This window comes from Pteronotus mesoamericanus, unplaced genomic scaffold, assembly GCF_021234165.1.
Source record: "Pteronotus mesoamericanus isolate MK-2021 breed Mesoamerican mustached bat unplaced genomic scaffold, CSHL_Meso_final scaffold_232, whole genome shotgun sequence".
NCBI classification, from domain to species: domain Eukaryota; kingdom Metazoa; phylum Chordata; class Mammalia; order Chiroptera; family Mormoopidae; genus Pteronotus; species Pteronotus mesoamericanus.
Window position 1 is genome coordinate 6787931 of NW_026555311.1, and position 26885 is coordinate 6814815.

The 26885-nt window shown below is 46.6% G+C and overlaps 1 protein-coding gene across 1 annotated transcript in view; it reads right to left on the bottom strand.

Moving 5' to 3' along the window:
- Positions 1-26885, bottom strand: part of HADH (hydroxyacyl-CoA dehydrogenase) — a 42325-nt gene that overhangs the window by 1253 nt on the left and 14187 nt on the right. The window contains exons 2-7 of the mRNA XM_054591641.1: positions 18017-18145; positions 14941-15098; positions 12892-13018; positions 9747-9836; positions 6338-6410; positions 806-922 (exon numbers count right to left, since the gene is read on the bottom strand). Of these exons, the coding sequence (XP_054447616.1) occupies positions 806-922; positions 6338-6410; positions 9747-9836; positions 12892-13018; positions 14941-15098; positions 18017-18145 (694 nt within the window). The remainder of the gene's footprint in view (positions 1-805; positions 923-6337; positions 6411-9746; positions 9837-12891; positions 13019-14940; positions 15099-18016; positions 18146-26885) is intronic.

The following is a 26885-nucleotide window of genomic DNA, read 5'->3' on the forward strand; positions in this document are numbered from 1 at the left end:
CTCCTCCAAACACATAAGTATTCTTTGTGGAACTTGGTAGTATGAGCTACATTCAATTTCAGTAGTGCAGTTTCAACATTTTTACCCTGTCTTCAGAGCCTCTATAGTAAAGTGGTCATTTTTAAAAAAATTGATTTTAGAGAGAGGGAGAGGGAGAAGAAGAGGGAGGGAGAGGGAGAGAGAGAGAGAAAGAGAGAGAGAGAGAGAGAGAGAGAGAGAGAGAGAGAGAGAGAGAGAGAGAGAGAGACATCCATTTGTTGTTCCATTTGTATGTATGTATTCATTGGTTGATTCTTCTAAGTGCCCTGACCAGGGACAGAACCCAAGAGGATGCTCCAACCAAGCCACCTGGCCAGGGCCTAAAATGGACACATTAAAAAAAAAAGGTTGTATATCTTGATTACAGGGTAGGTCACACTGATCAGAACGTGTGAGGGAACGAGGCAACGTATTGGCGTCCATTTCCTGGTCTTCACATTGTGCTGTGGTATGTAAGACGGGACCACTGGGCAATACTGAGAAAAAGGGTGAAAGGAACCTGTTTTATACTTGAAACTTCCTGTGAATCTATAATTATTTCAAGATGAAAAGTTAAAAATAAAAAAGGTACCCTGTGAGGAGACACTAGACAGTCACGTTTTTCCTTCTACCATCTGTTCACTTGAATCTTTAGGCTGGTATGGGCAGGACTTTGGAAAGTCTGCTAAGACCCCTTGTAATTTCTATTTTAAGTTGGCGTTATAAGTCACAGATGAGAGAGACAACCTCCACTCAGAGAAAGACAAAAGAGAATCCCAAGTCCTACCGTCCATGATGAACTTCGTAGTATCCAGCCCAATGTAATCCAGAAGTTCAAATGGGCCCATGGGGTACCCAGCCCCCAGCTTCATAGCAGTGTCGATGTCCTCCTTGGATGCGTCACCTGGGGAGAAGAGGGCGGCCCTGAGTCACCACCATCTTTCCCACAATCCTCCTTGTCAGGCTGTTAGTTCCAGGATTACTAGAGTTTTACATATTGGAGCATTCAAAAAATATTCAGGGTCAGGATTTCTAGCTTGGGTGAGATTTTGCCAAACAGGTCACAAGATTTTCAAAGCTATTCCGCCAGCTTACTCTGCGAGGTGGATTCTGTCCATGGAGAGAGAAAGCCCCAGTGGCCTGGAAACATTAGTAACTTTCTAATAGCTTGGAATTTTCTAACTCTGGAATAACTTACTAAAATACCACTTAAAGCTAGAGCAAATTTTTTGACTGATAAAGGGACTTATTTTTTTAAAAAAGAAAAGAACTAAGTTTTACGTTTTTGTATTTATTTTATATATATATTTCTATTCCAGCTTTCTCGGTTTTACAAGTAATGAGTATTCCTGTAGAATCACATTCACATAAACCCTTCAGTCAAGATATGTTCAAAGAAAAGCCCAAACCTGATTTAGAATGGCCATGCAAGTTGGAAAATGTGTTGAGAAGACTAAGACAAGGGCCAACATGCATGCTCCTTGGAATTTTATCCTTGACATATTGTCCTTGGGCCACAAGAGGTCTTTACAGAGAACAACCTGTCCTCTTTTTCCAAAATCAGGGACAGGAAAAGCCTATAGTAAGTGCATATCTAGAATTTTGTTCCAAAGCACAAAGGGTTATTATACCAAAATGCTAAAATACTCAGAGGTTTCATACTAAATATTTCAAACTTGGGGGCACGAGAAACAGGAACTATTAAACATCTATGAAGACTTATTGAGTACTAAAATAGTGCTAAAGGATTTCAAGGCAGTCCAAGGGGATTAAAATACCAACCAATTATTTCATAAGGGTGACATTATTAGTACTCCACTAATTAGTCAGAAGACCCCGAGAATCATGATTTGAGTTTCAGGTCACAAGAAGGCAGAGAGAGCAATGACCATATGCACTAGCCTTACCAGGTGTCCTTGTCCATTCACACCACTTGCATTCGAATCTGCTATGTACCAGGCACCCAGACTTAGAATGAGACAAAGGAAAACAAGATGACCCCTCAGTATGAGTGCTCATGATGTAGTGGGAGCACTCAGAGGTATAAACCAAAAATTTCCCCCTAACAAGTGCTGAAGATTCACACAGCTCTATGAGCAAGGATGGAGAGGTTTGTTCACACTATCATGACTTTACCAAAACCACCACCAGGCCCAGGTCCTGACTGTCCCGAAGAGAATCCCAAGGGAAGGGCATTCCAGGAAGGAGGAACAGCAGGCACAAAGGCGGGAATGAGAAAGAAAATGGCAACGTGGATTCTGCTCACAGAATTTCATTAAACCCCGAGGCGTCTATGGTGTCAGGGCCGGAATGCTGGAATGACAGCCTAGCACATTCCTCTGGCTCAGCACCTGCTGTTCCCTGCGCCTGGTGCCCAGTGTCCTCAGACATCTGACATCTGCTCACAGTACCATCTCTCTCCACGCATATAAAACTAGCAACTGTCAGGACTCTAGGCCAGGACTCCTGCCATCCTCTTGCCTTTGTCTTTTTCAGAGATTACTGGCCACAACCTAACCTGTTATCCAATGGTTATTTACTAGGGGCTGTCTCCCCTCGTTGGGACTATAGACTCCCTGGGGACAGAAATCTGATAACATAATGGTTCCACCTTACCTAAGGCCATTTAATCAAATCTATATTCAAGGCCAGGCAATGAATCCTGGAGGCAAGACTGTAATTCTAGATTCAGAGATTCACTTAACTATTCCAAAAAATAACATGAAGACAGCATATCACACACACACACACACACACACACACACACACACACACCAAATGGCTTTACAAAGTCAGCACAACTCTAAAATTCTACTCTGAGTAATACAGAGCAAAAGAGGCAAAACGAAGAGAGAGATAAATAAAACACATATACAGATTGGTGTGCCACATAGTAGTTAAAGGTGGAATCGCATTTTAGACCAACACTTCCTACCCTTCCTTATAGTGAGGCGCGTCACTGAGAATCTGACATCCTCTCCAAAGAAAATGTACATACATGCAAAATTCTGCATCAAGCATAAGACGTTCAAGAATCTTCCTACCCAGTTAAGAGCCCTTAACTCTAGACAACAAAGAAAAGCTTCTTCGGTGAACTCCCAGATCTTCTGCAGCCTGGGAACCTGGGACCTGCCCCAACACGGTTCTTTTGCTGGCCCATCAGCGCCACCTACCGGCCATTCTTGGCATTGACAACCACCAGGGTCACAGCAACAAGGACCGGAACCTCTGCACCACCGCCACTCCTTGGTTCAGCAACAGCAACCTCAATGCCGGTCCTATACCAGCACGTTGTGGGGTATTAAGATCAAGACCCGGATACTTACAGAGAAGAAAGCACAGAAGACACTGGCCACAGGGAAAAGAGTGTCAACAACACAGAGGTCCAGCCTGCGGCCTGACGACACTCCAGCGGGGCACCGCGTGACGGGTGGCGGTGAGGTACATGGTGATGAAGGTGGGGCAGAGGCTGAGGAAAGAAGGCCCCCTGCGGGCGCACACTACTCAGCAGGTGATGAAGAACCACTGAGAGTCCTGAGCAGGGGAGGGACAGCACGAGCAGGTATCACAGCGACAGGGGGGAACGGCTCATGGCACTGTCAGGGTGTCGCCTAAGAGCTCACCATGTCGCCCCATCATCCCACTAGAGCTGACTGTGATCTGTCGGAGTGGCATCCGACGAGGTCAGCTGTCTGCTACTGGGCACCCGCCTGTTCAAAGGGATGGAGCGTGGGCTCTGACCCACAGGGATGAGGGTGACCGATCCCACCAATCAGGCTGTGACTATAGTAGGAATGGATGAAAACAGGAACAGTGAAGAAGACAGAGCTGAAGGTCACTGAGGAAGAAGGTCCAGCGCAGGTGCCCCAAGCACAGAGCACCAGAGGGCAGAGGTGAGGGGGCGGGGCAGAGCTTGCGATACCACGGGGGCAGGGAGGGGGTGACGGCCTGTGGGAACTTTGTGCAAGCAGCCCAGCGGCCCAGGATGCCTGAGCGGGTGAGGCGGCCCCTCCGCGATGCTCACCCCTCCCTCCACCTGACGAGCCCCCGCCGCTCCAGGCAGCCCTTTGCCAACCCGTCTGCTCGCAGCACTCGCACCACAGGCCTCCCAGCAGCGTATGTCATGGGCTGAACGTCTGTGTCCCCCCCAAACTCCGATCTTGAAACCCAACCCCCAATGCAATGATATAAAAAGGTGGGGCCTTTGGGAGGTGATTAGGATTAGCTGAGGTCATGAGGGTGGAGCTCCCACGAATGGGATTAGAGCCCTTCTAAGAGCTTGTTCCCCCTCTCTGCAATCTCCACGTGAGGACACAGCGAGGACTTGGCAGTCCACAACTGGAAAGGGCCCCTCACGCTAATCTCAGAGCTGCGAGAAGTAAACTTGTTATTTATAAGCCACCCAGTCTGTACTAGTCTAGCTACAGCAGCCGGGAGACCAAGACAGCGCTGCACAGTCCTCCTCAAATGAGTTCACACAGGACCGGGCTACAGAGAATCACTGACTTCACTGTACGACTCTGCGGTGCGCCCCAGGGCTCCCCCAGCTGCGTGGGGGCAGACACAGAAGGCACTGTCTCCCCACCCTTTGGGGCAGCATGCTCCCGGGCAGGGCAGCAGAGACCAGTTAGAGAAAGACAGCAGGCGGTGTGAACGCCCGTGCTCCCTGAAGGGGCCTCACTGAGGCAGGCTGACTAGCACGGGGGAACTGGGGTGACAGGGAGGAATCAAAAGTGACAAATGAACAGACATGTGACAGGCAAGAGAAGAATGATCCGAAATGGCTTCAGGTTTCAAAGTCGAATGGATGAAGGCCAGCCAGCCACTTGGTGCCGACAGCTGGAAAAGAGGTGGCCGGTGTGCATCTAAACACACCTCTGTGTTGGCTGGAGGAGGGAGAGCCTTGAGGCAGCAGCAGGGACGTGGTAAGAAGCCAGAGGTGTGACATCAGGAGTCCACAAGGAGGCTTGCTGGGAGGACGCGCCCACACCAGCCCCGACACCCAGCTGCTCTAGAAGCACATGCTCTGGCTCAAAGGCCCCAAGAAGGCTGTGGGGAGAGAGGCAAAGGGACAGCTACGACAGGGTGCTGGGGGCAGCGTCAAATCAAACTAAGAGCAGCCCCCCCCTGGGGTCAGACCCCCCTTCCAGCTTCATCTTGCAGGCCACTAGTGACGGTAAGCGTCAAAGGAGTCCTTCTGTTTAGAAAAGGACCACTGTCAGTGAGGGGATGGAGACAAGAAGATGACTTTCAACTCACCATCAGCTACAACGTGTATCTTGTATCAAAGTGACAGTATGTTTCCGTGAGAAAAACACCACTAGGAGGTGGATCACCCACATGCTATATTCTAACACATCACATAAAACCACCACCATGCCTTTCAAGGTAGAGCAAAACACCTCCCGCTTTTGCTGAGGTGTAATTAGGCATATTTGCTGATAGATAAACACAAAAGTGTTGGTTTGATCTCGGAGCAAAAGTGAGGCAAATGTTTCCATGAAACAGAGAAAAGTTTTAATATTTAAAGCAGATTTTGAGAAAGCAAATGTGCTTTCATCTCTGCAGAAGAGCTGGTATAAACGTTTTGTTTCAAAAAATGACATTCTCGGGAGCAAGCATTCGTGAAGTAATTGAAAACAATTACATTTGTTTTTTATCCAGTCCTATTAAGGTCTGTTTGCCTCTGAAGCGGATGTGATAGTTACCTTTCCACAAATGTGGTAGGGAAGGCAGGCAGGAGGATGCAGGACATTCTGTAATCTGGACCCAGTCCCAAGTATTACATTTCTATCCACATATATTAAGGAAACATTTTGACCTTTCTCAAGGTTAAAACAACAACATGCACCATGGCATCATCCCCAAGGCCAACAGGGCTGTTAGACATGGTCCTTGGCTGAATGTGCCCTGTTACTTACTTCCTATCTTGTGGTCTCAATTTTAGAACCTTAAGGAAAATCGGAGGTCATCTGGTCCAGTGATTTTTACATTATTCCTATTATTTTAAGTGATAAACCTTTTAACCAAAAGCAGAGGTCTGGGCTACAAATCCGAGCTGGCCATGTAACTGCTCTGGCTGGGACTACAGTGGAGGGTCCTAGGGCCTCACCTCAGAGGCCTCACTGGGAACCCAGCGACCCCCCTGGAAGACAGCGGCAAAGGTGGCAGGGCCCAGGCGAGGCCGAGCCACACGGCCAGGACGCGGAAGCTCCTTCCCTGCCCTGCATGGCCCGCCCTTCCTGCAGCCCCCGCACGAGGACGCCCAGAGAGCGGTGCCTCCCAGACCTGCTGCTCCTGCCTGGCTCGGGACAGCTACCTCGTTCCAACAGCCGGACTGCTTCCATGAGGTACGGCACCAGCAGGCGGTTCACAATAAACCCAGGTGTGTCCTGTTTTAGGAGACAGAAAAATAAAAAGATCAGTGAATTCTACCTTTTCTGAAGTCCCCAGGTTGCCCCCTCTCATCCTGGGCTACGTTACCCACGTTTATGGGGCTATCGATACATTTTCAAAACTTGTCTTAAAATGGCAGCACAGCCTTGCTTCCACCTTCCCAGGTGCCTCCACCGCATAGATCCCGAAATAAAGGCAGATCAAGGTGGGGGTCATTAGGAGAGCACAGCCTTGGGGCAGGCAGATCTGGGCTCAAATTCTAACACTCTGACCTGGCACCATCCTGAAATTCAGTTTCATCATCTATGAGGTGGGTGTTTCCATGTGACAAGCTGTGAAGAAACATCAGAAACCACCTTCGCTATGCGCATTGCCCTACACTCTAATGGTGGCATTTCTGCAGTTTCCACACACAGTGCGAGACGGTCAAGCTGGGAACAGGTTCCCGGACAACTGAGCGGATGCCCTGAGAGTTGGACCTGGGGCCTTTCACACACGCCACCTAGGACCCACCAGCCCGGATGACGCCATCCATGCTTTCCCTCCACACGGAAATGCTTCTTCACGTCAAGTGTGGGGTGTGAATCCACCCACTGATCTCTCTTGAGGGCTCGTGGGGCAGACCGCGGTTATAATTTTTTTGGTGGTATTTATGTAAAGCTGATTCCATTAAGTAAATGGCACCCCTCTTTTAATAAAAGGCTGTGATCTCCCTGCAGGCAGAAATCCTCGCCCTGGCCGTGGGTTCCCTTTCCCACACGCAGGAGGCCATCCGTCACATCGGGTTAAAGGTGGCCGCCCCGCGCTGCTCCCGTAGTGACCCCGGCTGCACATGGCGCGCCCTGGGCTGCAAAGCCACAGGATTCGTGCCCCCCCCGAGGCCATCTCCTACCTGTCTCCCAGGAATACAGAGACCCACAAAGGCCTTTATCAGTTTAACCAAGATTATAGTAATGAAACAATGCTGATTTTATAACCAGGGCAAAAATGCTTTTCATCTCCAAAGTTTACTGCAGAAACTCATGACAGTGTACCCAGTACATGAAGCGCACACCACACACACAGTCAGAAGTCAGAGAACAGCCTGGGCAAAATACCTGCTCCACCTACAATGCATACAGTTTTTACATAGATAGAGTTAATACTGTGTATGTCAAGGGCCTGGAAAGAGTGCTAAAATTCACAAAATATTTAAACACACTGCTAATCAAAGAAATGCTCATTGGAACAAAACAGCATTTTCTCAGTAAGATTATTGGGAAAGAGTTTCTCCCCCATTAAAACATTCAGTGTTACTGAGGATGCTGACACAAATAATCTCAAAATATTAGGGGACTGTAAAGAGACATTGCTTACATTGTTCATGCTCTTTTATTAACTTATCAAATACACTTTACTGTACTTACTACATGCCTGGTACTGTTCTAAGTATTTTGCAAATATTAATTCATTTATTCCTCATGTTAACCCTGTGAGACAAGTACCATTATTACCTCTTTGTGAGGTAGAGGACACTGGGGCACAGAGAGGTTAAGTGACTTGCCCAAGGTTACACAGCTAGTAAGTGCCAGAGCCAAGACTTAAGTCCAGTCAGGCTAGAGAGAGTCCGTGGCCTTAACTGCTTTACACCACCCTCTCCCTGTGAAATCTCACTCTGAAAACACACACACTACAGGCACATTAATGCCATTCTTCTTTGTCAGCTGTTAGTAATTACTACTACAATCCTATAGTCAGAAGCCTGTCCCCAGCTTGTTTTTTAAATAAAGTTTTATTGGCATGCAGCGCCACTCTTCTCAGCACATGTTGTCTGTGCTGCTTTTCTCCTGCCGAGCAGGACTGAGAAGCATGGTTTCTGCAGCAGAAACCATGTGCCCTACAATATTCACTGCTGCCCTTTACACAAAAGTGTGCACACCCCTGTCCTTTGTGTTGCCTTATATTGTCTGGGTGCCTCACCAAGAGCCCAAATAACTGACCCAGAAAGACTCCCAGAGAGCACTAAGGTCAGGCCTAGAGAAAGTGTTCTGGACGATACAAGAAGGGTAGTCTGATGAGACCAAAGAGTTCCCACCCCCGAGTCTGCTGTGGCTCCCCCAGGGGGAGAGAGTTCCTTACTCGCCATGAGCGAATCATTCCGCCACTGAAGATGCTCACTGGCTCGTCCCCACACTTCACTGTCACAGCTTTTGATTCGCTACACGCTGATGTTCTTTCTAATATATTATTACTATCTGCCACTAACACAGCATAAACTGGTAAGAAAGTGCAATCATCACATCTGGTTAGTAATGTGATTTTTTAAAAATCCAGATGATTTAAAACCATCAAACTAAACAAACAACAAATGAGTGTTCAGATGATGAGACTCCCTAACAACACTACCCTGGACTGGGCAATGGCACGTACTAGTCTGCTTTCTTTGGCTCCTGGGTCCACATCAACGGACAACTTACTCAGATGATTCATGAACCATACAAGTCTTCATGGGTTAATACAATACTGTGATTCCATCTTGAGAACCTTTTAGAAAGCAAAAGTGTTCTATGAAAAGAACCCCAATGATACAAAAGCTTATGGTCAAAAAAGCAGGTGAGATATTTATAAAAACTTGTAATGGCGTTTTGTGACACAATTGCTTCTGTAGAAAAACTGCTGAGCCGTGCAGAAGTGTGGTCCCTAAACTTGGGGAGACCTAAGCAGGAGCTAAACCAATGAGAGATTGAGGGAACCCGAGTGAAGCGGTGGGCAGGCAGCAGGGGGCCGTTCTACATCTAACCAGAGGACACCTTAAGAAAGGGGGAAAGGCCGAGGCATGCTCTCCATTTGACCATACTTCTCACTGAAAACAACACAACACAAACCACAATGCAACATTCCACAGAGAAACAGCCCTCTCAACGCGAACTAGGGCGGGGCGGCTGCTCCGCGCTCGTCGTCTCCTAATCATGCACGCACGGCGCTCCCGCCAACAGCAGAGCCTAGTGTTTGTTAGGGAGGCATGTGTACGCCAGGCTGTGCCTGACACACTGGGCGGTTCCGGCTCCCTGCGGCCCAGCAGAAGCTAAAGCTGGCGGAGTAACAAAATCCATTTATGGAAACACTGCTGCTCATCAACAGTCAGCTGGGCCCCCCTGGGATCCCAGTCTCCCCTGGCGGCCCTGGGCTCCCCGGCTGGCGGGCTAGAAAGGAGGCGCAGCTGTCGCCGCCCGTGGGCAGGCCTGCAGTACAAGCACCCCATCTCTCACACCATTCTACCACGCGAGAATTCTACCTGGGGTAGGTCAGGGTCCCAGGAAAATCACTCTCTTCCCAAGCTACTCATACTCTACCTTGCAAGAAACAGGGTGCTTCCCCAGGGCTTTGCTGAAGTCCATCAGAGATTCAAACGTCTTCTGGCTGGTCATTGGTGTTTTAATGACCTGCAAATGGGAAACGGGAAAGAATTATGACCAAGAGTTAGCAAACAATTGTAACAGAACAGTTTGAGCAACATTGACCAAAAGCATCCACATGGGCAGCAAAAACAGAAGGATCTCAAGCCGGAAACAAAATGTTTACCAAAATGCCCAGTCTAAGACAGTGAAGTACTGCAGAATATACAAAACCGAGGCTTAAAATATAAATGCATGTGCACATGTAGGGGTTTCGCAGGCTGTGTCGCTGAGACAGACCTGGGCTCAAACCCCAACGGCACCACTCACTGGCCCTGTGACTCTGGGCATGCTCCGTGAATCTGACATGACACTGAAATCATTCTGTCTCAAGGAACTGAGGCGAGAATGTAATCAGCTGAGGAAGCAGAGCATTACACACAGCCCCACCAGGTATGAAGCGCTTAGTAAATGCTGGCTTTTGCTAGAGTTTTACTTGCTAGTTCGCCGCTTCAGTGAGGTAACGAGAAGTCTGCTGAAGTATGATGACTGCCCCTAGAGACTCTGCATGGAGTCCTCCCCTCTCAGTAGAGAGGAGGAGCCCCAGACTGTCAAGTCCCAGGTCTCCTGGCCTCTGAGATGGGTGTCTCCCCATTATCCCACCCTCTTGCGCACAGATGGCCCAGAGCCTAAAAGCTCCCTTCACTTCAGAACAGGCTCATCACAGAGGAAGGCTTTCCTTTCCAGCAAATGGGCTCATGGCTGGGGCTTGCTGCCCACCAGGCACCTGGGAGGGCGCCTGCGGTCCTATGAACCTCCAAGGGGTGCAGTGCAGGGACGCAGCGGCCGCTTGGGGTCTCTAGGAGATGGCACCAAGCACCGCACCTGGAGTCAGCCCTCAGGAAACAGTAAGAGAATCCACCTCTCAGGAATTACATTTTGGCAAATGGAGAAGAGAGCCCGGCGAATTTATACTATATATAATTGAAATACCAGCTAAGAAACTTCAACGAGAGTCAAAGCAAACGGGCTTGGCTTCTGCATCAGACCCTTTCTAAGAGCTCAGGCAACGCAGACCAAGCCTCCGTGCCTCACCTCTCTCCCCAGAAATGGGAGAATGATACTTGACACATCCCCGTAAGAGTGCTATATGGCTTAATGAGCTGGTGTCTGTGTGAGATGAAAGGCACTACATACACGAAGAGAATTATCATTCGCATTTTAATGCGATCACAGCGTGGGGTGTGGCTGTGTATTACGACACTAAAGGAAGTAAATGAGTGGGAACAGAACGCAGCACCATGGAGATGGAGGTGAGGAATGGGAAGCAGCAGGCTGGACCCTGCTCTGCAGGCTTCACAAATCAAACAGCAACCCGAGGGCTGTCCCCAAGGAGGTGTCGGCAGCCTCCGTCAGAGCTCTGCAGATGGAGCTAGGGCAAAAGCTGCTAACAATGGCGTTTTAAAAATAATTTGCTGGTTTAAAGAAGTCAATGGTAAAGGTTTTTCACAGAAGGGCTGAATATTTATTTATTCAACAAATAGCAACATGCTACAGATAATCTGCTTATAGCTCCAACAGATTCTGAAAAGAAATATACATATATACAATATACATATATTTCCAAGTAAAAGAGAGTAGCCACTCAGATACATATGCGAGAGCTAAAGTTAAAGCATGAACACTGACTAGAGAAGAGCACCTTTAGAAAATATTTTCTAGAAAATGCTAACATTTGCTAATAAGCATTGGCTCTTAACAACCAATGTACATTTCCCAAGACACAGATAGACACTGTCAGATAAATGCAGCCGAAAACAACTATTAGAGTTTCAAGTAAATCCACAAAATGTCTTTATCTCCAAAACACATATGCACATAATATAGTAACTAAAGAAAGCAATTAGTCCCTAAGTACTGAAATGTTAAAACTTCCATTCCATTTCTTTTGCTCTTTTCTGCAAAGAGGATAAATGTGGTTTTCTCCATTCCCTGTGCCACCGCCCACCTTCATTCTTCTACTTCTTCAAAAACAGCCCTAGGGAAGGAGGTAAATTGGAAGAAACTGGGGAGCAATAGTAGAACAGAGAGATTTCTATCACAGGACGGGTCAGAGTTGTCCTTGGACAGGAACATGCAGTCATCATTAACCTAAGAGCTACTGCTATGGGAGTAAAGGAAGGAAGGAAGGGGCCTGGAGAAGGCAGCAGTGGAGGAACAGATCCCCAGACACCCTCGCAGGGAGGCCTGAGGGCTCCGCGGCTGCTCGTCCCCCACACTTCGCAGGGCAATAAACCCTCAACCTCACAATAAATGCTACTTTAATAGCAGCTGCTCCTCAGACCTTGTAATTAGTCCCCTGTAAAAGGCAAGTTGCCACATTTCAGGTGCAAATTGTCTATTGTGACTCCATCTCCCTCGTCCCCAAGTCTCCAACCAGGTAGAGCAGCCCCACCAGGAAGGCTGGGGGGGCGGGCAGCCCTCCCTGGCCACTCCCTTCCGCCTCCAGCTTTGTGGTCAGGAGGTCCAAGGTTATCAGCAGCTCTTTAAATAGCTCGGATCACAACATCTAAGAGATGTGCCTCATCTGGGGACAATACTGAGGCCCTATTGAATGGCACCAAATTCACCCCAAGAATGGCGGATGAGGTGGTTTAGTGGCTCCTGTGTAACACCAGGCTGTTTAATAAGAATTCCACTTACAGCCTGGAGCAAACTGACCTCAAGGAGACCATGTGAACATGTGAGGCTCTCCCCTGAGTCTCATCAAGCCAGTGGTCTTCAGTGCCGCCTTCCCAGTCCGACGCCTCTCTCTGCACCGCCCCTCAGCTAGTGCACAAACAAGTAAATGACATTCCACAAAGTTAACAGCCCCCCTGGACACCACAGCTCAGAACATAGGGCTCTGAAGAAACAAAGCACAGGGGCCTGCCTTCGGTTCTGAAAGGATAGGCTAAGGCCCGATAACCACAGCACAGCGACAACCTTCCTCCCATTAAACCCCATCTGGTGTAATTCCTGGTGGCAGGGCAGATGCGAATCACAGCAGCAGGACCACGAGCGGACAAAGCAGGCAGACACGCACGAGCAGGCACCCACTGACCTCCACGAGCTTCATCAAGGGCACTGGGTTGAAGAAATGGAGCCCGGCGAATCGGTCCTGTCTGGTGGTAGCGTTGGCTATATCTGTGATCTGCAAAGAGGAAGTGTTGCTGGCAAAGACTGTGTGTCTGTGGAGAGAAAGATGGTAAGTACTGGAATGGGTCCCATGCTTGGACACAGGACTACCTTCAGGTGCGACGCGCAAGGCGGCTGCTTACTGCCCAGCTCTGCCGCCCTGACCCCCGGCGGGAGTCAGAGAAAAAACACTTCTTCCTACAAGAGCTGAAATCAAATGACCTGGTTCATTTAATTTTAAAGTTTTATACTGAGTAATTTAAAAGTTACCTATTCCAAAGGTGTATTTAATCTTTGCCAATCTTTCCTTAATTTTATGGAGCAAAATTTCTCCCCTCTACTTGTATTAGTTAATATTCATGGTATGTGAAGAAAGAAAGGAGGTAGCTACATAACCAACCTCAGTCACAAGATAAAACTCTAAGTGATCAAAGACTAACGAAAGAAAGAAGGATGCATCAGACACTCACGCGAAAAATTGTAAAGAAACACCTGAATTCTCAACTAGAAACATCAGGTGAGAAACATAAACGAAGCTCTTTCCCCCTCAAGTGAAAAGCTTTACTTATCCACTGAATGGAGCTCAAATGAAAAGAGAAGAAAACCACCTGGTCCAAAAGCAGCTTTAAAGGTTATACTAGTAGAACTGGGGAAGAAAAGATATGTGTATACACATGATAAATGTAGTTCAAGGCATTCTACTCCTAAAAAAAGCGGCACCATCTTCCCTTGTGTATATAAAATATTTTTAAAAATACACACTGACTTTAACTGAATTTAATTTTAAAGACCACACTAAAGTGGGGTGCCAAATACACGACAGGCAAATCTTTAAACAGGCAAGACTTCTAGGCTTTCCTACAGCGCCACCTTGTGGATGAGAACACACAACACAGCCTGATTCTAAATTAGGACTGCCAAGGCCTCATCACTGTACAGGAAGATCAGCCCCTTACTGACCACTTTTGGGGATTCCTGCTTACCCAAAAGCAATACTGCAATCTGCCTGAAATCAAGGGCAAGTGGGAGGAGGGGCAGAAGGGACAGGAGAAGAAATAAGTAATTGGGAAAGAGGAGAGGAGAGTGAAGTGAGAGGAGAAGCCAGCCAGTGTGGGTAGGTGGCTGGACTAGAGCCAGAGGGAAGATCCCATGTGTCCTCAGCTCAGGACACCACTTCCCTTTTAGGGCACTGTAATGCCCACTTTCCTCAAACAACTTCCAAGTATGCCAGTTTAAAAGCTAGGTACGACGTGCTCTGGCTGGTGTGGCTTGGGGGACTGAGTGCCAGCCTGCGAACCAAAAGGTCTCCAATTCAATTCCCAGTCAGGGCACATGTCTGGGTTGAGGGCCAGGTCCCCAGCTGGGCGTGTGCAAGAGGCAACCTATCAATGTATCTCTCTCTCTCTTTCTTCCTCCCTTCCTCTCTCTCTAAAAGTAAATAAATAAAATCTTAAAAAAAACAATTGGTAGAGGAAGAGCTTTTCCTTTTAAAAAAAATGACTTAAAGTTTTAAAATTCTAGTTTGCAAAGTCAGTCAATGGAGGAAATACTATAAACTACTGCCTGTTATGGAAGGTAATGAGAAAAGATCCCCGATACCTATACTGTCCCCAAATAAAGGGGACACATGAAACTACTCTGAAGTTCCTCAGCAGACACTGAAGGACTGGGTCAAGCTCCTTCCATCCTCCGGCCTGGAAAGGCCTGTGGCCCAGATGCTGCGAGAGACAGAGGGCTTTCCCTGGATGGACCCTCCACTGACTGCGGGGAATCCCACCCTGGCATGGGGACCAAGATCAGATCAGGACAGCTCAAGTCAGGGAGCAAACTGGGAGTAGGGGACAGAGAACAAGGCAAAGAGCTGCAGGCTAGGGAAGGGGAAATGGGCTTCACATCAGAAGATGCCTTCCTGGGAGCAAAGCCTGAGCCCGGGAAGGAGCCCTCAGACCCAACAAGAATGTCACAGGCCACGTACTCAGCGGCAAATTTGTCCAGCCTCTTGAACAGCTCAGTCTTCACCTTCAGATTCTCCACAATGGCCTCCACCACCAGGTCCGTGCTATGGACGACAGACGCTGCATCCGTGTTGGTCGAGATGCTGCTCAGGGTCTTCCCCACAAATTCTTCGCCTGCCTATTAGAGAAGAACAACAACATTCACTGAACTCACCAGACAATGGTGTGTGAAATTTGCTGTTCGGGCAGAAAGAAAGAGGAGGGTAAGAATAGGCCCACACACCCACACGCAACTTGAATGCAACCTGCAATTCTGAGAAGTTAAACTCCCTGTTTTTCTGCTTAGAGACAACAGCATCTCCATGTACTTTACACACCAAGGGAAGAACTCAGCCTGTGAGCAATCCCAACTGTTGGTCAACTGTTACTGTCAGGTAGAGGGCGTAATGTTCCAAGCTTTTGGCCAGATCTGCTCCTGTTACTAAACTGTCTGTTGGCAGCACTGGTATTGGCCTGCTGTAGCTGTTGCCAGAGTGGCAGACTGCTGTGTGCTGTTCCATGGAGCCTGTAATTTGTCCTCCCAGAAAAGAGTGGACACTTAGCTCAGGACCATCCGTTAGTCTGGAAGGTGGTGCTGGCCAGTCCCCCCTCACAGGAGGGAAGAGCCGAGTAAGGGCAACAGAGAGGGTAAGAAAGCCAAACTCAGCAGCCATTCATCACACAGTCATTGCCCATCACGTGCCAGCAACTGATGTTTCAAAAACATGCCAGGCACAGCCTCTGTTCTCAAAGGGCTTCAGGTCCTATCTTTTCCTCATTGTGACTTCAGGTCCCCACGAACAGCCTCAGGGCAGAAACGGACAATTCCTCTAGCAACTGCCATTTGGGTTCAAGATGTAATTTGCCCACTGGGCACCAAAAGGGTCATAATCAGCACAGGCTCCCAAATCAGCACGAAAGAGCCAACTACCCAGAGCTGTTCAACAGAAATAGAATGTGAGATGACAGATAATTTTTAAATATTTATGTGACCATGTTTGAAAAAGAGAAAACAGGTAGAAGTTTTACTGAACCCCATATAAGACATCATTTCAAACTGTAATCAATATTTTTAAAATTTAGATGTTTTATATTTTTTTCTATTGAGTCATTGAAATCTGGTGTCTATTTTAAACTTTCAGCATAACTCAGTTTGGCCTAGCCACATGTTAAGTGCTCAGCAGCTACGTGGAGCCAGCTCTACTGCACTGGTCAGTGCAGAGCTGGGTGACTATAACATGCCAGCCAGCCAGGCTGGAGGCAAAACCTCCCTTTGCAAGGCACGTGCCTGGCAGAGGTGGGAAACACCAGGAGACTCGGTTCCTGAGCAGTGACTCCCCAGGAGCTCAGGCACTTGGGCGCAGGGGCACCAATCACACTCAGGACAGGGCCCAGTCTCCGCTCAGGGGGAGAGTCTGCAGAAGCCTGCAGAGCAAACATGCGGAAAATGCAGGTTTTGTCCCTGGGTTCAGACTCACTGTGAAAACTGTATCTATCCCTGTCCCTCTCTGATTTTTAAACAGTGACTAGATATTAAGAAAATACAAACCCAGAACATGGAATATCACTTTCACACCTCCTATGATGGCTTTTATGAAAAACAAACCAGCAAATATTAAAAAAAAAACAAAAACCCAGAAAATAACAAGTGTTGGCCAGGATGTAGAGTATCTGGAACCTTTGCACACTGTTGGTGGGGAGGTAAAATAGTGCACCACTATGGAAAACAGTTTGGTGGTTCCTCACAAAAACAAACATAGGACTTCCACAGAACCTAGCAGTTCTACCTCTAGGTACATAACTGAAAGGATTGAAAAAGGGATTTGAACAGATAGTATACCAGTATTCACTGCAGCATTATTCTCAACAGCCAAAAGGTGGAAACAGGCAAGTACCCACCGATAGGTTAATGGATAAGCAAAATGTGGTATACATATCCTATGGAATATTATTCAGTCATACAAAGGAATGAAGTTCATGGATGAGTCTGAAGAATTACACCACATGAAAGAAATCAGTCAAAAAAAGGATAAATATTGTATGATTTCACTTACATTAAGTCCCTAGAATAGGCAAATACAGAGAGACAGAAAGATTAGAGGTTAACAAAGACTCGGGGGAGAAGGGAAAGGAGAATGATTGTTTAATGGGTACAGTTTTTGTTTGGAAAGGTGAAAAAGTTTTGGGAACAACAGTGATAGTTGTACAATGGTGTGAATGTAATTAAAGTCGCTGAGGTAAAATGGTTAAGGTGGCAAATTTTATTGCATATATATTTTACCACAATAAAAAAATTTTTCAGGGTAACTAGACACATCCCTGTGGATACCTCAGATGAAAAACAACAGAAGCCCTACCTGCACTCTTCTCCGCCTGTGTCTGGGGAGGATTTCCATTCAAGCCCCAAGGCAACCAATCTTAAGCAACTGTAACAAGCTGACAGAGGTAAACCAAAATTCACTGGGGTGGCTTTTGCAGTATTTCTAATTATTTGTGAAGGTCCAATGAAACAGAGCCAGCAAGCCAGAGTTCCCACTTCTGGGGGTTCCTCGGCTTCTTGCACCCCTTCTGCTGCGGAAAGCGACAAGGCCTCACTCTGTGCTGTCTTTTCTAGTCAGCTCATACACAACAGGCAAAAGGCATTACCTAAGCAACTGAGAGTTCTAGCTAAGTACATTTTTTATTGTATCATTCTCTTTTTAACTTGCAAGCACAAAAATTATCTTCCTGTTTCTCCCTCATCCAACCTTATAACAAAATAGGTGTCATTCAATCTCAAACTCTCAGTGGACAGAATGAGTTCACTACCCACAGAAACTTTCTCCTCAACCTCAAATCTACCCAACAATGTGATTACTTACTTCTCCTGTTTTCTAACCAGTGTCCCTGGTATGTTTAGTGACTATGTTATTAAAATGGTCTAAAGTTATGGAGAAATGAGCTTTACATAAACAAATTTAAACAAAGGTCAGCACCTCCCTTTTTCCCCCGGCCACCCGCCAAGAATGTGAGGTGGTCAGGGGACTCGTCTTGGAGACACCAATAACAAGAAACTACCTTGGGATTTTCCGCAAACTTCTTCTTGGCTATTTTCCTAAGGCTTTCCTCAATTCCCTTTATGGATTTTGCCAGGATGTCCTCTGTCTTGTCTACCAACACGACTGTGTGGCCAGTTGCTGCAGCAACCTAAAGCAAAAAAAGAATAATTTTGTTTAGAAAAAAAATATATAAATGTTAAAAATAAGTTTCATATTCCACGTGAACTTTACCACCATTCTATTCAACATATTAAGTAAACATAAGCCAACGTTAACTAGACCCACAGTTTTTGCTAAACACACAGCTCTCACCAGGCACTATTCTAAACCCTTTACGTGAATGATGACAAATGCTCAAAACCTGTGGTCTAAATCAAAGTTCTGAAGGCTACACTGTAACTATTTCCTGTACTACCCCTTACAGCATGAAAGCCACTAGCAACATGTGGCTACTCAAATTAATTGAAATTAAGTAAAATTAAAAACTTAGTTCCTCTATACAGTCTACGATTATCTAGTCACCATGCTCAACACCTGAAACTAATACAAAATAATATTGAAAGTAAACCGTAATTGAAAATTTCTTTTTAAATTTAGTTCCTCGGCGGCACTAGCCACGCTCCCCGTGCTCAGCAGCTGGCTGGCAGAGGGCACCCGGCCGCCCCCCCCACCCCCACCCCCACCCCCACCCCGGGCTGGAGCCTCCAGCACAGTGCTGCATCTTGGCCTTTCTCTTCTGCAGCCCTTCGATCACCACGCGGTAAACGGCTCAGAAAAACCCTCGTGTGCCCAAGGGTTAGTAATGATAAGACTCCCATGAAAGGAGGCCTCTGGTGATCAGCCAACTTGGGAGAGCAATTCCCCACCTTCCCCATACTCACCTGGCTGAACCCTGAGGGCACGTGTAGTGAAGCTGCCGCACGTTTGAATGTAACCAGCCTAGGTTAGCCACCCTCAGTGACACGTCAATCCCTATGTCATCACAGTCCACCCATAGTCTTGGCCAGGACTGTGGAATAGCTGATGTGGCTAAAAATAGATCTGGTCCCATTAGAGACAGGTGGAAAAGGGAATCAATTCAAACCATAAGGAGAGACACATGTGGCCTGATACAAACATAAATGACACAAGAGGCCAGACACTGCAGTGCCCTCCCTGGGTCTGAGAAGGCCCTGCAGCACACAGGTGCGCAGGGCAGGGGCACATCAGCCAGAACGAAGCTGCCCGGAGACGACCCTGAAAAGTACAGTTGACCCTTGAACAACATGAGTTTGAACTGCACAGGTCCACTTACATGTGGATTTTTTCCAATAAATACAGCAAATGTATTTTCTCCTCCTTATGATTTCCTTAACACTTTATTTATTATACGAATACAGTATATAGTATATCTAACATACAAAATAGGTGTCAATTGGTTGTTTTATTGGGAAGGCTCACAGTCAACAGTGGGCTGTTAGCAGTTAGGCTTTGGGGGACTCAAAAGTTGCCTGTGGATCTTTGATTGTGCCAGGGGTCAGTGCCTCTAACCCCCACATTGTTCGAGCATCAACTGTATGTAATTCTAAACCACCATTAAAGGTAAGATTTGTGAAACCAGGCAACTAAAACTCAAAGGAATAAACAAAAAAAAAAAAAAGAAAAGAAAAGAAAAGGAAGAGCAAAACTCAACAACAAGGAGGTTCAGATTGCAAAGATTTCCAAAGAACACTTTTAAAAAGAGTAAGACAGGTTTTAAATGGAAGTTAATTACAACTCCCCGCCATTCTCCCCAGAAAGCTCTAAGTCTGTGCCTGGGGGCACCTGGAGAGGAGTGGAGCCAAACCCACGCAGGAACCACGAAAAGGAAAAGGAAGCAATGCCCGGACCAGAGAGTCTGATCACCCCAGCAGGGCGAGGGGTGCGGCAGGAATAAGTCATCCTGACGAATGGACAGAGGCAGGCAGTTCAGTTGCCTTATGAGCAGAAACCCGGGCTGCAGGCAGGCAGGCAGCGCCATCAAACTACAACCATGCCCAGAAAGCAAAACACCCATCGACCCAGACCATGGTTCTCCCTAAGTGATGACAGACCAAGGCCCATCTAGCCAACACCTCAATTGCTGGGCACAAATGTGAACCTCCTATTCAATAAATTTAAAGTAAAAAGAGCAACTCTAGAAACTGTGCTGGAAAGACAAGACAGCATGCCTGAGACTGTTTATGCCCTTGGCTGGCATCTGGCAACTCAGGTTTGGGGAGGGATCCCAACCGTCCCCTGGTAAGAATGGCCTGCTGCATCTGGACTCTGTGCAAGCGGTTTACGCTGAACACCTGCTTCCCCTCTGAGAGGCAGGGATTCCGGCACTTGCGAGGCAGAGGGTGCTTCTGTGAGCAACTCCAGTAAAAGCGCGGGGCTCCGGGTGTGTCATGAGTGTCCCTGGTACACAACACTTCGCACGTGCTGTCACAGCCTGTTGCTGGAGGAATTAAGTGTGCCCTGCGTCACTCCACTGGAAGAGGACTCTGGAAGCTTGAGCCTGGTTGCCTCCAGTATGTATCCCAAGTGCCTTTCCCCTTTGCTGATTTTGCTTTGTATCCTTTTGCTGTAACAAATCATAGCCATGAGCATGACTACAGTCTTTGTTGGGTCTCCATGAGGGGATTGGTTCCCAGACCCCGGTGGCTACCAAAATCCACAGATGCTCAAGTCCCTTTTGTAAAATGAGGTAGCAATTGCCTGGAACCTATGCACATCCTCCAGCATACTTTAAATGGTCCATAGGTTACTCATTATACCTAATACAATGTAAACGCTACATAAATCATTGTTATCAGTATTGTTTAGGGATCAACTTTCAGGAGTTTTTTCCCTGCACATTTTTGATCTGCAGTTGGTTAAATCCACAGATGCCCAAACCAGCAGATATGGAGGGCGGACTGTATAGGCTGGGTCCTGTGAGCGTTTTTAGTAAATCAGCAGACCTGGGGTTCAGGGGGGTGTTGGTGGAGAACCCTGAGACAGAAACCAAGTAAATAAACCTCAAATTTCAGATGGAGCTGGTGATGAAATCGAACGGCTCTGAGACAGGCACCCCGGGGGAGCAACGGCTCAAGGGAGGCGAGGTGACCACCTGTAGAATCCCTCTGCAAGGCTGGCCAAGTGGGGGTGCTGGTTTGGGAACCTCCCACTTTTGCTTTGGCTCCTGTGTTCTGACAAGTCCCCCAGGGAATGACACAAGTGATTTTCACTTTGTTCCTTTTAACCTCTGACCTGGATCAGCCTTGCTAGGCCGGACACAATTCCTCAGGCTCCTCGCCGCTTAGGTCCCCACCCACTCTCCCCCACATCAGCTCCGGCAGGCATCACTCGGGCTTTCATGCAACTCGAGGCAGGGGGGCGTAGGGGGAAATTCAAGTACATTTGGAACAAGATGGAGCCAAGGCTGAAGGAAACAGAGAGAGGGAAATAAAAAGGGGACAATGTCTTTTTACTCAAAGACTTTGTAATTTCACTTAGAAAATATGAAAAACAAACAAACAATGTAAGGTTCCATACGCAGGCTGTCAAACAAAACAAAAATCACCGTGGTAAGGAATCCACTCAGGCAGCAGATCTCAGAAGGCTGCACAAGGGGAGTGCACCTAGAATGGGTCAGCATGCCAAGAAATAAAGTATTAATCTTAAAGAGAGGGGTCAGCCCTGGCCGGTGTGGCTCGGTTGGTTGGAGCATCGATTCCTGGTCAGGGCACATACCTAGAATGCAGGTTCAATCCCCATCGTGGGCACATACAGGAGGCAACTGACTTGATGTTTTTCTCTCTCCCTTCCTCTCTCTTTAAAGTACAATGGGGGAAAAAAAAGTCCTCAGGTGAGGATTAAAAAAAAGAAAAAAACACGGGTGGAACAAGCAAGGGAGGTGATATCGCACCTTTTTTCTAGAAAACCACTCTCAAAGTTATTATCATCTTGTTTGGTTGTGACAGTCACAGGACACATTTTTTTGTTTGCTTTTGTGAGATAAGCCATAGTGCTATCCTTACAGTTACTGTTTCTAAAACTGTAGGCTGAACCAAACCTAGAGAGGAAGCACTCTCAAATAAGGTAAACCAAGAGATGTGCACATTAGGAAAACAATAAAATTCAACCAGGAGAAACAAAGGACAAAAAGCATTTCAGCTTAAATGCTAACTTTCCACCCCTATCCACAAAGTCTCTCTGATAAAGTGCCCCCACTTTCCCGCAGGAAGACTGGGCCATTTATTCAGTCATCACTTGGCTTCATCCTGGGTCTGCATGAACATATGACAGATGACACAAATACGTAGACACTGGCCAAAAACAGCAACTATTAATTCAAGGTAATGTTCAAGCGAGCAAAATGCACATGTCAGGTAACCACGTGAAAGTGATGGAGTGTGTAAAATACTTGTCTATTTTCCAGTCTCACCTGGAAGAGGTGTATGCAGGAGCCAAACCTAACAGAGAGGAAGACATCTGATTTTATTTCCCAGTGTGTCAGAGATCCCTTAGCCATACAGTGCCTCACTGATCTGAAAGACATTGCTCTTGTGAGATCCTCAAATCACTGGAGCATTTTCTACAATTTTGGACTCTCCAAAATGTCTAAACTGGTATTTCTGGTCTAGTGAGGAGGCAGACCTTGTATGCTCTAAGTGGTTATCCCTGGCAGGTTGGTGTTTGTTTTTTTTTTAATCACTTTCTGCTTTAGCTTTTCCTTCCCTGGTTAATTCACAAAGCTTCGGAAAATCTAAAGGAAATCGTATGAGGTAGTCATTCCAAGAGAGAGAAAAAGGACATCCCTGTTTCAACCCAACGTGGATATGGTGGGTCTGAACGGAGAAAATACAGGCAAAAAAAAGAAGCAGAAGAGCAGAACAGGTAGATGAGGGTATGGGGGGATAAATGGTGATGGAAGGAGACTTGACTCGGGGTGGTGAATGTACCATATACAGATGACGTGTTACAGAACTGTACACCTGAAACCTACGCAGTTTTATTAACAAATGTCACCCCAATAAATTCAATAAAAAGGAAAAAATGTAGACATTTTAACTCTTCTTGAAATATTTGCCATTTCACAGTGAAACTGTGGTACAGGCCAAAATTTATTAACCATACACCACCAGAACAGCGTAACTCCAAAGGATTTCAAGTTATGGCAGCATTTTCATTCTACCCACCTGCAGAGAGCAACACAACATAACGTTCAAGTTCCTTGCAATCATTTTTTGCAGGCATACTCTAGGGACACAGGGTTGGCGACATCCTGAGAGCGACTTCATCCTTGCAAACCCCAGTGCCTGGCCCACAGTGAGCACTCAATTCATAGTTGCTGAATGAATCAATGATGAATGAAGTACATCTAGCTCACTGTCTGGTACACATTAGTTGCTTAATAAAAAATCCATAGGATATTGGAGTCCAATGTTCTTTGACTGCATTAATCCATTCCAAATGGGGTTGATATTCCTCTCCAACTGTTATGTCTAAATGGCCTACCACAGAGATGGATTCAGGACGCAAGCAGTCTGTCCCTCCCCCCACACAATCCGTGTCAGACCTGACAGCTACATGACCAGCTGAGGTAGCCTTAAGCACGGCTAGGCAGCCACAGGCCAAAGGCCACCTCATTTCTTCCCAAATTATTAATACACTTGTCTTATTCCTTCCTGAGAACTGGGAGAGCTTATACAAGCAACAGTCTCTGTCTACCCTCAATTAACAGAAGGAACACAAGCCTTTAAAAAGTCAAATGCAACAAAAATAAGAGGTGCCATGCACTGAGCACCTACTGTGGGACAAGTACCAACTCTGTATATTCCAAGACTATTTCTGATCAATCCAACAACCCTGTGGAAGAAGACATCACCCCCATTTTGCAAAAGAAGAAAGAGAATTAGAGAGGCGGGGTCACTCGCTCAAGGTCACTCAACTGTGAGGCTGTGGTTCAAAGACTGGCTCCAGAGCTTGTCATCTTGTAACCTAGTTAGAGGACAAGGAATGCTACCTTATTTGCCAAGAACAACCGGATTTCAATATACAGTAATAATAAAATGCTATCTTACAGGAATTTCATGTTACTGATTTTTTTTGTATCCTCTTTTCCTCTTCCTTCCTTAGTAACTATGGTAGACTCAGGGATGAGAACAATAAAAAGTCCTCCTAAATAACTGCATGTCAGCTCCTTCCAAAACTAAAATCCTAACTAACACACCTTCGCAGTCCTTATGAAACCGTCAGCACATCCATTTTATAGATGAGAAAACTGGGCCTTTGGAGGGGTTAAGTAACATTTCCAAAGTCCCACGGCTGGTCACAACATACACAGCGTTCAGTTCAATCAAATCACAGTCCTGTCCACAGCAAAATGACTAGACAAAGGACACCCATACAGACAAATGGCAGTTTCCCTGTGAGCATTAAAGGCTCAAAATACACCCTAAACAACCCTGGCTCTAAGACAGGGCTTCTCAAACCCCGACAGCATCATCGCCCCCGGAGAACTTGTTAGAAATGCACATTCTCAGACTCCACTGCAAACCCAGGCTGGACCTCCCGGTGATTCTGACACTCTCAGGTCTGGGCGCAAACCCGGCTGCAGGTCCGAACAGGCAGGGGGACAAGCAGGCCGACCATCACCTGGCCCCACCTGCAGACACTCTGATGCATTAGGTTTGGGGCGGTACGTACACACTGGCATTTTAAAACATCCCCAGGTGATTCTGATGTGCGGCCCATGTGCCGAAGCGGTGCTCCACAACGAGGACTCAGCCCGGATCCCTGTCCCCGTCCCCACTCACCCCAGCCGCTTCTGGGGTGCCAACTATCTCCTCAACCCACTGAGAGGCCATCAACTTTCAGTCCTTAAACCAGCTGGGTCCGATGTCTTCCTGCTGCTCTCTGTCCAGGAGACAGTTCCAGATATTATTCAGAAGACACTATCCCGAAGACTCCCCTCTTCTTGGCTCTCCCCAGATTCCCCAAGGAAAAGGTCAGGCTCAGTCAGCTCACCCTTCTGCCTGGGACTCGCGACCATCAGGGCCTTGCTACAGATCTCCTAAACAACCTGCTTCTGAGTTCCTGAAGGGCAGGCCCTGCACTCGTTTCCCCAATTATGTTCCAGCCCTTGCAATGGCTCTCTTGCAGCCTTGATCTCCAGCCGTATCTGCACCTACCTTGCCCTGCCCTGACGCTCTGCCGGCTCCTCGCTCACACCCACCTCCCTTAAGCTAGCCACTCTCCGTCCTTCTTTTCCACAGGCCACAATGCCGGGAGAAACCCTCACCTGCCCAGAGAAAAAAATTCCTTAAAAAGTCCATGGAGGTTTGCCACCCCTCACAACAGCTATAGTTTAGAATGCTTCGTGGGTGCCAGACACCACGCCTATCTATTGTATCTCACGTATTTACCAATTCTCCAAGTGTCAAATGCCAATTTTAGTGAAGTGTCACTTTATAGTTCTGTAGTTTATTCTCTTAAAGAAAATTATAATCGTAAAACCTACCATAGGTAAGCATGTGAGATTATTTTTAATGTTTGGAACATTCAGAAAATTCATTAGTTACCACTATGCCTACAACTAATTATCCACCCAAAGTAGGCTCCATGGGACACATGGGTCTATAACACGAAGACAGTGCCGACCACTGTAAGGCTCAGCAGCCTGGCATTTCCAGCTCTTACGCAGCCCTACTAAGTGCCAGTAACTGCTCCAATCTCCCACCGCTTTTCTTTCTTCAACCTACAGCAAAATGTTCTTGAAGGAGGCACTGTGGTTTCGTTTGGCACAAATAATATTCTGAACATAAATGTACAGGTTGGCATTGATGTCTCAGATCTCGCTAGTGATTAAAAAAAAATTTATATCATCCAGAGTACGACTCCTATGCTTAACATTTTAGGATCGTCAATGAAAAATAAAATACATCATTTAAAAACTTACAGAAATTTTGGATCCTCAAAATAAGCTTAAAGCCCCTAATTTAAAAATCAATAACCTCACCTGAGCTTTATTGTAACCGTAACATCAAATGTTAACGTATGTACACTGAGTTACAGTATCAAAAAACATTTATACTGAATGTATGTATACTCAGTGTTATATACTGAGTGTTACATACTGAGTGAGTACGTATACTGAGTGTTACTAGCACTTAGTACAACATTCCTCTTTCAGTCCCACATTAACACCCCAATTTAGGGGCTCATTACTTTCACCAGCAATAGCCTGCCAACTCAGTTACCAGTCCCCAAACTCGCCTCTCCTAACACTTAACAAATGTTTGGTTTGTTTCCTTTAAGCACAAGTCTGTCTCCATAGTTCCCATTCCTTCTTCCACTAGACACCCAGCTCTCAACGTGTCAGACTCTTAATTCCTAAGGCTGTCCTACACAAGTTCCTTCAGCTTCTTCTTTTTGACCTTAAAATCTCTTCTCCAATTAACTGCTCCCTTTCTCTATTCTTTTCTTGTAAGAATTATCCCTAATTGCTGTTCAGGCCAACCTCATTCCTATGAAAAATTACGGTGGTTCATGGCCATAGGTTTCCAGCTACAGCTCCTGAATAAAACCAGGAGTCCTTCAAGTGCGTAGATCTTTCCTTGGCTTTTGGCTACCCACTGGTTTGATGGCTAAGAACAGAACAAGAAGTGCTGTGTTTTTCTTGGAAGCCAAATGACTGTACTGAGGTATAAAAACAATCTGGATGATGGAGAAGTCTTCGAACAGTTTGGGTGAAAATGCAGATTATCAGAAAATGTTTCCCACCAAATGATCAAAGGTTATTAACAAAAAACCTGGCTTCTCAGAGGTGAGCACTTTGATCTTCTACCCCAACACTGGTGCTCCCCTAGGGATGAAGTGAAAGTGCCATTTAGAGTTCCATG